Source organism: Citrus clementina, unplaced genomic scaffold (genome assembly GCF_000493195.1).
Source record: "Citrus clementina cultivar Clemenules unplaced genomic scaffold, Citrus_clementina_v1.0 scaffold_5, whole genome shotgun sequence".
NCBI classification, from domain to species: domain Eukaryota; kingdom Viridiplantae; phylum Streptophyta; class Magnoliopsida; order Sapindales; family Rutaceae; genus Citrus; species Citrus x clementina.
The window spans coordinates 27,527,403-27,542,344 of record NW_006262201.1 but is presented as its reverse complement, the minus strand read 5'-3'; the positions used below and the strand labels follow the sequence as shown (position 1 = coordinate 27,542,344).

General features: G+C 35.2%; 3 protein-coding genes across 3 annotated transcripts in view; 2 read left to right on the top strand and 1 right to left on the bottom strand.

Moving 5' to 3' along the window:
* On the top strand, positions 1-965 carry LOC18041938 (ubiquinol oxidase 3, mitochondrial). Its single transcript, XM_006432743.2, has 2 exons — positions 1-686; positions 792-965. Exons 1-2 carry the CDS (start codon positions 207-209, stop codon positions 849-851), a joined length of 540 nt encoding a protein of 179 aa, XP_006432806.2. The 5' UTR covers positions 1-206; the 3' UTR covers positions 852-965.
* Positions 966-3,158: 2,193 nt separating this feature from the next.
* Positions 3,159-5,328, top strand: LOC18042513 (ubiquinol oxidase 2, mitochondrial). Its single transcript, XM_006432741.2, has 4 exons — positions 3,159-3,730; positions 3,842-3,970; positions 4,393-4,881; positions 4,971-5,328. The coding sequence occupies exons 1-4, from the start codon at positions 3,398-3,400 to the stop codon at positions 5,028-5,030; spliced, it is 1,011 nt and encodes a 336-aa protein (XP_006432804.1). The 5' UTR covers positions 3,159-3,397; the 3' UTR covers positions 5,031-5,328.
* A 244-nt stretch (positions 5,329-5,572) lies between these two features.
* LOC18041937 (lysosomal alpha-glucosidase) overlaps positions 5,573-14,942 on the bottom strand; it is a 21,242-nt gene continuing 11,872 nt past the window's right edge. Inside the window, exons 11-22 of the mRNA XM_006432742.2 lie at positions 13,524-13,691; positions 12,309-12,429; positions 12,136-12,205; positions 11,052-11,139; positions 10,813-10,933; positions 9,759-9,952; positions 9,535-9,643; positions 8,580-8,735; positions 7,698-7,800; positions 7,200-7,373; positions 6,249-6,394; positions 5,573-5,897 (exon numbers count right to left, since the gene is read on the bottom strand). Coding sequence (XP_006432805.2) covers positions 5,704-5,897; positions 6,249-6,394; positions 7,200-7,373; positions 7,698-7,800; positions 8,580-8,735; positions 9,535-9,643; positions 9,759-9,952; positions 10,813-10,933; positions 11,052-11,139; positions 12,136-12,205; positions 12,309-12,429; positions 13,524-13,691 — 1,644 coding nt within the window. The 3' untranslated portion in view covers positions 5,573-5,703. The remainder of the gene's footprint in view (positions 5,898-6,248; positions 6,395-7,199; positions 7,374-7,697; positions 7,801-8,579; positions 8,736-9,534; positions 9,644-9,758; positions 9,953-10,812; positions 10,934-11,051; positions 11,140-12,135; positions 12,206-12,308; positions 12,430-13,523; positions 13,692-14,942) is intronic.

Sequence of the window (14,942 nt, the reverse complement as noted above, 5' to 3'; positions counted from 1 at the left end):
ATTATAATAATTCAAATGATATTGCATTCATCGAATAATAACTTGAATGATCGGTGTTATTATTGCAGCCCTGGGAGACCTAAAAAGCCGACTTGTCAATTGATGTCACCAAGCACCACAAGCCAGAAAATTACAGGGACAAATTTGCATACTGGACAGTCCAAGCTCTCAAATTCCCAACCCATTTATTCTTCCAGAGACGCCACATGTGTCACGCCATGTTGCTCCAGACGGTGGCCGCCGTCCCCGGAATGGTGGGCGGCATGCTCTTGCACTGCAAGTCACTGAGGAAATTCGAACACAGCGGCGGCTGGATCAAGGCTCTGTTGGAAGAGGCAGAAAATGAGCGCATGCATTTGATGACATTCATAGAATTGGCCAGGCCTCAGTGGTACGAGCGAGCCCTGGTGTTTGCCGTACAAGGAGTGTTTTTTAATGCTTATTTCTTGGCATACTTGGCATCTCCAAAGCTCGCTCACCGCATTGTGGGTTACTTGGAAGAGGAGGCTGTGAATTCTTACACTGAGTTTCTTAAAGACTTGGAGAACGGCAGCTTTGAAAATGCTCCGGCTCCGGCTATTGCCATTGATTATTGGCGTATGCCTCCTGATTCAACACTTCGTGATGTTGTGGTGGTCATACGAGCCGATGAGGCGCATCATCGGGACATTAACCACTATGCTTCGGTAAGAATCGAACTAAAACACACACACACACACACACACAAATTAACGGTTCTATTTGTTTGTTTAAATATTTTTAATTGATAATTTTGGTTGTTTGTGTTGCAGGACATTCAATGTCAAGGGCATGAGCTCAAGGACGCACCTGCTCCGGTTGGATATCATTGATTTATATACTATGCATTCTTGTTGTTGATGACTAAATAATAAATATGCATTTATTTATTTGATCAGTTTGGAGTGAAAACACAAGCTAAAGAAATAAAACAATGAGTGTGGGGGCAAAAGATGATGTATAATTTGTAAAAAAATTAAATTTGTAATGCAAGTGTTTATATGTATATTAAAGAAAACAAAAATTTCCTCTTGTACTATTCCTTAGCAAGCTCGACTTTAGACTTCAATTCTTCGAAAGTTATAGAACCCACAATTTTTTTTTCTTTAAATCTTAATAGTAGAATATTCTAAATCATGAGAATCTGTTTTGTGTTGCTAAACCCGCTAACCCCGTGAGACAACAAATAATGTTATTCATTAGTGTTTATGGTGATCATAACCTTCTAAGTCATGATCCACAACGGCATCTTTGTAAATTCTGGGGGGCATTTAGTAGAAGCATTAGAACATAAAGGGTTTATATCAATCCCCTCTAGCTAACTCCGATAGTAAATAAAAAATTTTACTCTACAATTCAGTTGACAAGAATAGTGAATAAAGTAGTTAATTACACCAATATTCAATCAATTGTTGAGTGAAATGGCGGTTACAACTTATTATGATCAACCCATGATATAATTTGTATGGAATGTTCATTTAATTTGCTTTTGTTTTCAAAAGATAGAACAAACAACCCACAAACTAAAAAATGCCAAGACTTTATATGGTCAAAACATTGTAGTTTTTGAATTGAATGATTCTTTGAATATGAAAAAAATTCAAGATATGCACTCACCTACACTCTTTATTGCGGATTAAAATATTCTCTTAATTAAAAATCTTATATCATGTTTCTTTAAGCGACATTGTATGGATATAATTTAACTTCTTCAATTTTTTTTATTAACTATTAATTATATACGTATTTTTGTTCAAGGAGAAATTAGATTATGAGAGAATTTTAATTCCTTTATTATTGTCTAGTTTTCAATGTGAAATTAGTTTGACCAGTTGTTTAATTTAATCAGTATATAAAATTATATGAATTGATCTTTGTTGTGTATTACAGCTATTAATTATTGTAACTGACTTTGTGTTTTGGTTGAATGAAATAGGAATTTCTAAGTTAATTGAAAAAAAAGAACAAGAAAATTCCGTTCATGTGAGTGTCCGTTCAACTCGATGTTCCCTAATATTGAATGAATTTTAAAACAATAGATGTGACAAAAAATTCTTTGGCACTAACAACCAATTAATTAGAATTAATACATATGAGGGAACACCTAACTATTGTCTATAAAGATTCTTCTCTCTGTAGTAAGAGGAATAAATAAGTTCGAGTCTTGCAATAATTGTACATAAATAAAAAATTTTGATCCCATTTTGAGTTAATGATAAATAAAAATAAACTCTATATTATAATAAATTATATTTTTTTAAATCCACTTCTATATAGTAATAATTATGTATATAATGAAAAAATATACGTTATGTTAAATCAAATGAACTTACCTTCAACATTAATGATAACTAAATTAAAACAATAATTTTCATAACTGCACCTCTATTAAATTATAATCTCCTCGTAATAATAAATTAATTTGCTCTCAATATATATATATATATATATAAAAGAAGATATCCATTGTTAGTGTAATCAGTAAAAAAGAAAATAAATAAATATTAAAGCAAATAGGATAAATAAACAATGATTAGAGTGACTGAATGAATAATAATAATGTTTCGGCCACCTATTTATACTTATACTACTAGAGTAATGACAGATATCTCAATTTTTTTAATTCTAAATTTTACCTCAGATGATATGTCATTTATTAGTTGGTTGAAAATTCTAAATTTTTTTTCAAAATTCCAAATGAATTAATTGTATTTTCCTCATCAATCAACTGATGAATGCCGAAAGATTTAGGACGTATAGCATTACTCTTTATACTAACCTTAAACACACCTGTCATTTGTTGACGAATTCATTGGTGATCACCACGAAAACATTTAGGGAGTGGTGTACGTAGAGAAACAAACCAATACAAATGCTGGTATTTTGATGCATCCACTTGCCACCATTGATAGCATATATAAATAGTCGGAAGAATTCAATTAAACCTTTGTAACTAATTAAAAATCATACAACTTGAGTAGAATAATCAAGTTGTAAGAAATCCAGATGTTTCAGAGTGAAGGCAAGACACGTTCTTATAAAAAATAAATAAATAAACGCCAACTAATTAAATGCTATAAATTTAGATAACCGAATCTTGTTCCCCACGAAACGTCAAAGTACTTGTTGCCCAAGAAAATAAAATAACCAAACCGGCCCGCCGCCTCTTCTAACAACAGCGTGCGGAAACTTCCCTCCAATCTTATTGGTCCAGCCTGTCCACACAATTTGTCGAACCTTCATCACTTAACAGATTTATAAACCCTCCCTTAAACCCTTCGCCTTCCTCCCCAAGAAACAACAAAAGCAGCCAAAACTCTTACCAAATTAACAAATCAATAGCAGTCATTTCTTTTCGTCGATCCTTTAATTCTTGAACATGATGTATCGTGGTGGGGTCCGCTTGTTTTCTACCCTAACCGCACGCACAGCTTCAACCGAGGCGGCCGCCAGGATCTTGGCCGGCCAAACTAACAGGCATTTATCGACCTTCTTGGTTAGGGCTCCGATTCTAGGCTCAAGGAACCGGAGCACGTTGGCTTTAGGTGGTGAGAAAGAACAACAGCGGGAGGAGAATGTTCAGACGACCGGTGCCGCGGCGGCCGGTGGCAGTGGGAACAAGGATGAGAAGAGGATTGTGAGTTACTGGGGCGTGGAGGCTCCTAAAGTTAACAAAGATGATGGCAGTGAATGGAAATGGAACTGCTTTAGGGTATATGCTCATGAATTGTTATTATTAATTTCTTTTCTTGGATCTTTATTTTACGTGTGCTTTAAGCAAATCATTGATGTGTCTGTGGTGTTTGTGTTTATATTATTATAGCCATGGGAGGCTTACGAAGCGGATTTATCAATTGATTTGAAGAAGCACCACGCACCGACGACCTTTTCGGATAAAATGGCCTTGTGGACCGTCAAATCACTCAGGTGGCCCACTGATTTGTTCTTTCAGGTATATATTTGTTGTTATGTTTTCGATTGATCAGGGGAGTGGCCGAATAGGGATTTTGGTTCGGGGCAGGGAATTAAATATAGAAACATGAAACATGAAGGGGTTATTCATAATATCTGTAATTGTAGGGAAAAATAAATTGATAAACAATTAAACACTAACCAATTTCTTTTTCTTTTTTTTTTTAGAAACGATTAATAGAAATATAATTTTGTATTAATAAGGATTTTGGCTTGATGCTTTAAATATAAAAATATTATACTTGATTGAGTCTACGACATAATATCTGTAAAATTTAGGGGCCAAATATAAACTTTTCATAGAAATTGACTAAATTTCAGTTGAATCCCTCAATAATTTCTGAATTTTGGTGAAATTGGTAAAGATTAATAAAAACTCTTTTTTATAATTAATTTGAACAGAGAAGATACGGGTGCCGGGCTATGATGCTCGAAACAGTGGCGGCAGTCCCCGGGATGGTGGGAGGGATGCTGTTGCATTGCAAGTCATTGAGGCGTTTCGAGCACAGCGGTGGTTGGATTAAGGCTTTGTTGGAAGAAGCAGAGAATGAACGAATGCATTTGATGACATTCATGGAGGTAGCAAAGCCTAAATGGTACGAGCGTGCTCTTGTGTTTGCAGTGCAAGGTGTGTTCTTCAATGCTTACTTCTTGGGCTATCTCATTTCGCCTAAGTTCGCTCATCGGATGGTTGGGTACCTTGAGGAAGAAGCAATCCACTCGTACACCGAGTTCCTCAAGGAGTTGGATAAAGGTAACATTGAGAACGTTCCTGCTCCGGCCATTGCCACTGATTACTGGAGGTTGCCTCCGAACTCGACTCTCAAGGATGTTGTGCTGGTTGTAAGAGCAGATGAGGCTCACCACCGTGATGTTAATCACTTTGCATCGGTATGATCAGGATTCTCTTTTGAGCTAAACTATTTGCAGGATACATTTGTTCGGCAGTAACTTTTAATACTTGCCTTTTTGAAATGCAGGACATACATTACCAAGGGCGCCAATTGAGGGAATCTCCAGCTCCACTGGGGTATCACTGATCCAATGATGAAAAGAATCAGAATTCAAATACAACATGAATTTTACTACGGTGGTAGTATTGGTAACAATAACAATAAAACCCTTTTGAGTATACGAATAGTATTTGTTCGCTTTGTAAATGTTTGTGGAGTAACTGAAGTTTGTGGTCCTTTGATGTTTGTTAAGAGTCGAGTCTGTTTAAACACGAGTTTGAAGCAGCATATGAATTGTTATTTTTCTATTAAAAGAGCCTTATTATTCCTATGCCATCGAAATTGGTAGATGTATGCGACCACCTGTAAAGATTTATTCTGCACCTAATTGTTAATGAGTTTATTATATCCCATGTCATCTCAATTCATAGTTTTTTCTCTTGTCAATTCCAATCCTACGCATTAGCCCCACACTCACCATCCTCGAGCTAACAAAGCTTACGCTGCTTACCATTCCATCCAATTGTTGGTTCCTCTAAGACAAACAAATCTATTCCCGTTGAAGTCACCAACGAGTTGCACAAGTCACCAAATATACCGAGTTGCACTAGACACTGACAAGTAACGTTAAGACACATTATTATTAGGCTCCGCTGATTGATATTTACATTCTGCCAGCCAAACATTCAGTCTTAGTTTATTCAACTTCATGATACTTCTTTGACAGTTTGGAATATTTTGTAGAATTTTGTCCGAGTGCCTATGGAATTTTTATCACCTCGTACTCGTGGGAAATCGCAAGAGGTGACTGCTTTGAAACTGGCCTTTCTTCAGACCAGAGCTCCAAATTGACTGTCCCTGTTCCCCAGTGGATGAAACACTTGAAAACTTCCTTGACATTAAATCGATTAACAAGTGCCAGACCTTGGCACTTATCCACAAGCATCCACTCACCTGAAATCAAAATCACATACAAAACAAATTTATCATCAATTCTTTTAAATGGTGAGGCAAACACTGTCACAACTTGAGTTTGAAAATATCTATCAGCATCACATTTGATTTCAAAATATCTTTTTTTTAACCTCTGAAAACAATTTTAAACAATGATTCACTTGGGAAGCAGTTGGAAGAACAAATGCAGAAACGAATAAAAAATAAAAGGGAAACCAAAATTTTTGTGTTCATCCTTAGATGCCTTCGGTATACTGACTTTCTTAATAGTCCTTTTACATTTTGCTTTAGTAGACAATGCTATACTTTTTGACATAAAACCAAAATAAAGTTGAAAGTATGGAACACTACCATTAGGCAGAAGGTTTCCTTCATAAAACTGCTCCCCAGATTCTGGCCAAATTTCTTGCTTTGACCCATCAATGGAGGTAAATGAGATGAAAGATTCTGTTGGATGTAGAAGGGTGAACATGGGGTGCACTCTCAGGCAAACCAGCCTGCAGCAGAAAGTAAAAGTTGCAAAGTTTGTGTAGAGAAACAAGAAAACCATAACACACACACAAGTAGCAACGAGCTTTTCATGCTGCAAAAAAGTGTCAAGAAGGCAATTTCTCTTTAATTTTTTTAAAGAGAAAAATCCAATACTTGAATTTCCAGAAACAATAATATTACACATATTAAAATACTAATATAGAAAGATGCTTTTTAGCCTCCATTTGTGTAACAATAATATTTCAGTTTGTATACTAATTTTATGTAGTAAATAAGGGAGTGTCACTCTCACTCTTCAACCTCCAAAAGTATACTAATCTTGTATTCCCACAACAAATCGGATGAAGGCGTGAGAGTATGACAACAATTGTACATAGCAAAGGTGTACGCTTTTAAAGTGTTTCATTTTTGGGAATGAAGTTAGATGACATAGCTGCAGTTATTATTTTAAGAATAGTTGCCTTAGGAGTTGGCCACCGAATCTGCTGATCCAGATCGTGGGAGGTGGATGATTGATTGACATAATGAAAACAGACGTTTCTCTCTCTCATATTCTTTCATTTCATCCTCTTCCTAGTTATTTCTTACTTCATTCCCTCTACTTACTGTTATTTTTTCTACTGTCTCCTTTTGCTTTCTTTTTTGAGTACTGACCTACATCACTTAAGACTCTTAGACCATTATCTAAGTGATACAAAATTAGTACTTCTCAAATGATAAACCACAGACAGTCCCAAATGATACAGAATTAGCGCTGTTAGAAGTAGTTGTGTCAAAAAGAGACAAAAGATAACACAGAATGAAACAGACCTTGAAAAGCCACCAGAACCAGCACCAACGTTGCGGGCTAGAATTTTAGAATTGATCTTAAAGATTTTTGGATTATCTTTGGGAATAGTTAACTTCCTCTGCAGAATCATTCCACCACCAATATCACCTTCTAACATGAGAGATTCCTCTTCTCCTCCATGCTGAAGACTCCTCCTACAACAGAAGAAAAGGTGATAGAAGCATAACACAAACAGAAAAAGAAATATTGGGCACGACAAGCAGCCACAACAAATTTATTATCAGGTGGATAATATTTTAGCATAGGAAAGAAAGATAGAGCATGATTTTCTAACACTCCATCTTAAAGAAAACAAACACATCCTACTGCTATTTGTCAACAATTCAATCAAATGCTTGGCTCTTTGATCTTATGGGTCCCATTCCAGCAAGCATTATATCATTACGACTCTTGATTATTTAAATTATGCTTCTTCGAAAAAAGAAATGAAGTTTTCAACGTATTAATTGGAAACTCACTCTACGACACTGTATTCTTCAGTGCATCCAGCAGACCAGTATTCAGTACCACAATACTCTTCATACCCATTAACTTCAACCCTGCTATGAAGCCACTGTGTTCCTGTCAACATAATAAATTTGGAGTCAAAGGATGAGCAGTTAACATTACGTTTCACACATTAGAAATACAAATGAATAATTAACTGATTTGGGCAGGTTCCACTGAATTGTAAAATTTCTATCTGCCTGTGGGCATGCATATGCATGCACGTGTTTGACTTGTAAAAACACTCCCTTGCGTGTGACTGAAAACACTCTCTCATGTAATGCATCACTTTTGCACAAGAATGTGTATAGTCAAGAAGGTAATACTAGTAATGAAAGTACATGCTAACATTCTTCAAATAAGAAATCTCACGTAGCCTGGGGCATAAGGCCGATAAGGACATTCAAGCAGCAAACAGCTAACGAATTTTCAAAATATGTTTACGGTGGAACAAATTCAAGTATTCTTTTCCATCTTTGTATTTAAATTATTCCAAATTTAGTGAAGTGTCTCTCTAAAGTACTTGTACAGAAAACATGTCTAGAGATCCTCATTTTTTTCTCCTTTGATAATCTAACATCAGTGTCTTCATAGGTGTAAAGATTAGAGTAAAAAATGGCAACTTAGGACTTCAAGGAGGTAAGATGACCGTTAGACTCAAACTTGCACCAAGGAAAAACTAAAAAAATGTCCAGTTTGTCTTAGGGTTTAAGAAAGTGACCAATGAAGTATATCACATATGTTCGATATACAAAAGCCGAAATAAACTCAACGGGTACAACTTGAACCAAAAGAGAGAGGGAGAAAGACCATTGATGTCATCCCACTCAAAGAAAAACAATGATAATAATTACCTGTAGGAAGGTGTGCCATGGATATAACTCTACCCCCAATCCAAGGCACAACTTTAAGAGCCCAAGCGCCACTTTTCAGTTCAATAGGAGTCCATGAAAGTTCTACTCCCTTGTGTTCAGAAGCCTTTTCCGTATCTGAAATTAGCTTAGCACTTTCTGCAAATAAAAAACCTCATCAGAACCAACACGAACACTAATAAAGATTTTAAAGTTTAGTCGATTAAATTCCTAGCACTTTCAAGTCCTCAACACAATTTATAGAAATTAACAAATTATAGAAGATTTCTTCAAACTATTTTCTTTTCTTCTGACAATCGCACATCTGGAACAAGATAATGAATTCTTCAATTAACAACATATTCACTGGGGCAATATGGCCATGAACATTTAAAAATTACATTTTGAGAGAATTTCAGAAATAAATGGTGTTAAGGCCTAGTAATCAAGTTCTGCAAATACTATCCAATTTAAAAAAATTGCTCTACAAGGACAAATTAAAAAAATCTGAAATGTAAGAATTCCTGTAGTTTTAACCTCCCAACTCAAACCATCTGTCAATAAGCAACAGACAGGGAACTATCTATAAGAAATCCACAGGAAAAGCTTAGAAACCGTGACTCAGAACCCATTTTTTAGTTTTACACACATGAAGCCATAAAATTGCATGAATAATAATGCAATTTCCAGAAAGAAACCTAATCAAATAATACAATTGAAGATATCTGACTGAACAAGGTAATACAATAAGAACATCAGAATGTTCATGAACATCACATTTGAATTTTTAGCGTAAATCTACTTAATTGAAGAGGATGGATAAGTACACTAAAATCTCTCGAGTAATTTAACCAAAAAAATCTAGTTAAGAAAATTGAAAAAGAAATCAACAAATAGTAATTAGTGGATAATTCCAATGAATGAGTGAGCCTCAGACGGCTTCGGGAAGCAGCATTACCCATACGAATCCTGTACTTTTCCTTACTCCCCGATACCAAATTAGACACTTCAGCTTCTGCTGGCATTGCAATTTGCAAATCCTCTCCGTCCATTCCCCATGCATCAATCTGTTTTCGCAAAAGTTCAGTTACTAAAAATCTTTTAAACAGATGCTGCAGAAGGTAAATAACAAAAGCATAATGTAGGATTTTAATGAATGTTTCTCAGGGAAAGAAGACAAACCGCTGCACCTCCACCAAGTAATATTTTTACAATAAGACAACGTTTTGGCCTTTTCCATAATCCTTCAGATTTGGAAACTCTAACAGTAACCTCTGACATCTGAAGTTCAGCTTCATATTGTGTCAGTAGATATTGACCTTCAGTGAATCCATATCCGTCACCATCATCTTCAAATAGAACACCTTTTGCTTTGCCTGTAAGATAAAATAAGCAAGTTATACAGAAGCTTAAGGAAAGCAGGATCAATAGCATTGCAATAAAGTTGGAAAGGCTATCAAACTTTTAGTCATTTCACAAACTCGCATGAAGACAGATCACTGAAAAGAAGAAAACAACGTAAAGTAATATCATCTTGGGCATGATCAAGTTGACAAAATTTTGTCATATTCTTTCTTTATGATCAGAATTTTGGAGACATGGATCAAAATGCAAATCACTCAACTATTTCAACAAAACCAACCATGGCAAAATACTTAAAGAGCAAGTGCATCTGACCAAAAAAGGCCTACAAAAGCTGGCCCAAGATTTCAAAGCCCAGAAGACTGGAAAAAGAACGTGGATCTGGCAAAAGCAAGGAACCAGTTCTAGGTCGGCAACATTACGCCATGTGTATAACCAATGGAAGTAATGGTGTGGGCTGAAGATGACTGATGAATGAAATGAACAGTTTAATTCCCAGAAAAATCACCGGTGCTGTTGGTGATGACATGCAGGTGGTTGATTGCCAGCAAGATCAATGTTTCAGGTGTTAGCTCTCTGGTTATTCTACATTAATATTTAGCCATGGGGACAAACAATTTAAAGAAATTATTAACTTAAAAGCATCAAAACTACTATTTCCCCAGTCAAAACCTTCAATTTATAGTGATAAAAATTGTAGGCAGCTTAAACCATCACATAGGATTGCAATCTAGTAGGCAAAAAATCAAACCAGAAAGATCAACAGGCAAATAGAATACTTTAGAAAATGAACTACATTGGATGATAAACACTTTTGGAAATTATTAGCTTCAAATTTAAAGTTGTTCTACAAAAATTTAATGTATCAAATTACCATTCTCATCTAAAGCCACCAGAAGTGTTAAGTCGTCAGATCGCTTAGATTCACCAACATGCTGATGCGGAGGACCTAAAGGTAAAATTGATCCACCTCGCAAATATAAAAATGGTAAATCCTGGTATATTACAAAAAGAGCAAAAGGAGGAAAAGATCAAAATTTATTTATTTAAAAAAAAAAAAAGGAAAACAGACATGACCTTAATGGATACAGATAAATGTCCAAGAACAGATACCGGATGTGAATCTTCAAAATCAAAACTTTGCCAAATTCCCTTGGGTAGTGCATGCTGCAACTTATCTGACCTCTGATCAGGCAATGTGCTAATTAAGAAGAAATATGGATGTTAGTATATGCATGACGAGAAGCAAAATACAAGGTCCGCCAACTTAACCCCACTCGTAACAATCCGTGAGAAGAATGACATCAAGAGAATCCAACAGTTCAAACAAATTTAAAAGGGTTCAACACACAAAAACAAAATCAAGAAAGTAAATAATAATGTGACATTTTCCTATTTATTTTTTTCTTATTTGATTTTCTTACTTTCCCCAGTACACGAAAGAAAATATCTTGGTGATACACTATCTTTTTCTTTGATAAAAAACTAGAAAGATATATTCAATAAAGAAAGAAAGAAGTGGTTTTAGAACAATGACATCAAATCAAGAACAGAAATGACTACACGAAAGTAAACAATATTTCATTTTGATGATTTTGAATAAGATAAGTATGTAACTCTCTCAGAGAAGGATAATTCTCAGAAAAGGGAAAGAAGCTGTTGATAATTGTTGCATAAAGAATCTGTCACTAAAATCATGCAGTTGGCATTCTGTTGCTTTGGATAGTTAACTTGAGAAGACAAGTGAGACACGAGAGACCAGGCTATATCTTCAAAAGCATCCCCCCAAAAATATATTGAGAGATTGCATTCTTTTGTATGGAAAGGTGTTAGTATTTCAACAATTTTTTAAAAAGTAAATATTGTTGTGCTACCAAAAAAATAAAAAAGAGCACAATTATTAAATTCGAATATTTGGTTTAATTGGTAAAATTTCTCAGGGTGGGACAACAGGACTAAGTTCGAGTTATATTCACACTAGGGTCGGCCAGTGGTTGGTTAACATTGATATAATATTTAGAATGAAGACAACCACGGTATCAGCAGGAAAATCAAATCACATGTAAAATTCAATAATCATGGTCAAGTAGATGAGAAGGAGATTAAGACATAAAACAAGGATGAAAATGGGAAACTAAGGCATATACACTATTCTACTGTCATCAAGTATGTCGTGTCTAAGGAAGAGAATAAGAACCTTGCACAAACTAAAACCGGACCCAATAGAAATGAATTTTCAAGTTTCCTCAAGGTGAGATCTTCAGGATCTGCACAGGCAATTTACATTTGTTCTAAAGCCTGTATAAAAAGGCAACACATTTCACAATGCTCCACAAGGAACAAAACCAATAGACTCACACAAGGACATACCAGCGAAAAAGGTAGGACTTGCCACCAGAGTGCCAGTTGTATGAGCCATATAAAATAGAGTGTAGATATGAAGTAGAAGGCGATAGCGCCTCTTCAAGGCCAGCCGACAAACTTCCTCACACTAAAGAAATAGAACTCATGTTACTTTTAGATACTCAAGTTGACATCAAATAAACCCAAAGAAAACACAACCATTTTGTCACCAGAAACAAAACTTAAATTTAAGTAATGTTAGAGTAGGTAGTCACTCTCACTTGTTTAATGTAAAAAAATTGATAGAAATTAAATGCAATTATTGGCTTTTAGCCATCAGTTTAAGTTTGACCAAGTAGTCTATTGTTCAAATCCTCTCATTGTTATTAAAATAAACTTTTTGCAGTTATTAAAGTTCGTGGTGTTTTTCTTTTGGTTGACATGCACAAGCACATCAACAAAAATGTGTATTTTGTTCTTTGTTGTGTTTAGTTCACAGGCCTTGCATTATAGAAGGGGTGTAAGAAGTTAAATACTATTGTTGGGTCCTTCACCTATCAGCTTCACCACAGATCTCCTCAGCTCTAACTCAATGTACACAACATATAGTTCGATCAAACAACCTCTTGGTTTTGCCTTGACATCATTCTTCTTGAGGACACGAAGTAGATATAACTTAAAGTTTATGCAAGGTACTACAGCGGGGTTCTCACGACAATTACTGAGATCTTTTGACAAATCAATGTTTAGTTTATGTACTTTGATCAAGCATGCATATCCATAGGTAACCTCCTTTAGTACTTAATTAAGCTCCAAATTAATTAAGGTAGTACTTAATCAGCAAATAAAGCAGATTAAATTAGTTGTCATTTAGTTAGTCGGCATCATCTTGCTTAAATATTTTTGCTGCCAACTGCAGTCTACCCCATTGCTCGGAAATAGAGCATTTCATAAAATCTGACATTCCAAGATTTTTTTTGTCCTCACCACAAGCTCTCATGCTCTCATATGATTTATAACTTTTATTGTGCTTAAGAGAGGCAATTGATTTGTTTTCCAAATATAAAAGGAATCTTTTTAATAAAGTGCTCTTTCAGTTATAGTTAGCCTTTTAAGCCTTTTCAGTCATCAATAATAGGAAAACAATTTGATTCTCCATAACCAGTTGCACTTAAAAGAATCCACTCATTCAAGTTTGAACCAGAAAAAGGCTATAATAACAATGCTAGAGCAGAACAATACCTCTTCCCCAAAAGACCAAGGCTCATGGTCAATAGCGTCGGATTCAGTGTGCCCCCGACAAAAAGGAAACATAGCACCTATACCCATCCACCGTCCAAAAAGTCTAGGTGTTGCATTTCCATCAAATCCACCAATATCAGGTCCTGAAAATGGCTGACCACTAAGTCCCTAATACAAATTAAATCATGCATGAGAACGTAGAATATGTCAGAAAGAAATAACACCAAAAAAAAAAAAAAAGAACATATGTTGCCTCCAAGTAATTCAGTTCAAAAATTGGGAACCAAGACAAACAGTTCTGCAAAGCGCAGCTGTGTGCTAAGATAATGTCGGATGTCAGAATTGTATCCAAATAAAAATTTAAGCAAATATCTTTAGGACACACTGTTTCAAAAGTTAAAACAGAGGCTTGCATTAGTATGTTTTGTGGATGACAGAATCATAGCTTAAGATCAATAAACAAAAAGTCATAGAGAAGTAAAATAATGCCAAAAGACTATAGCCAGGCATAAATAATTACTGTAAGCCTTCATTGATAGGATACTAAAAGGAAATGAAAATGACGTGTCAGGAGCGTTGTGCAGATCAAGAAAAGTTTTGTTTTTGTGGGGGGGGGGGGTTGGTTAAGAAATAGGAGACAACAGCTTAATTATTTGAGGCAGGATTGAAAGAGGGAAATACGACCTCATGGATTACTCCAAGAACTCTATGATTGAAGATGGTGAAAAATCACTCAGCATCCAAATTAAACCATCACAAAGCTCTGGAATTCTAGGTGGCATGTAAATTTCATGCCCTTGCTGAAGGAAGAAGATGATTAACAAGGACTCCAGAATTGGTATAGTGTGGCAGTCAAGGGTGTTTGGTTATGAAGAACTAGTATAATTTGATAGGTGAAAATAAAGTCTAAAGGAGGATGGAAGGCAAAAAGGTTGAATACCTTTAATAGGAAGAATGATAAAATTATTTTCTTTTAGGAAACCAAGAACCTTATACTAAAAGAAGGGATATACAAAGAATTGAGCAAGTTCACAAAAGAAAAAAAAAAAAAAAAAACTCCTAAAAGATCACAAAAATGTTCTATACAATTCTAAACTGATAAGCTTTCCAATAAAAGCATAGGATCTTTAGGACTAAATTGCCTTAAAACAAATAAAGCAAACCCAAAATTCACAAAATAAATTCAAGAGCCCTCCCCAAGTTAGATCTATAATGAATTAGAAGATAATGACAAAACAACTTTGATCTAAGATGCTGCCCAATGGTTGGTTCTACAGTTTTCAGGTTTCAGACAAAGCAAAAGATAACTACTTATACTCTTGAAAGAAACCACAAACCAAACTTCTTATCCGCATACATCATTCATACAGCACTTAAGTCTTCCTTATAAAGAAAGTGAAAAGATTGCTCCGAGAGACA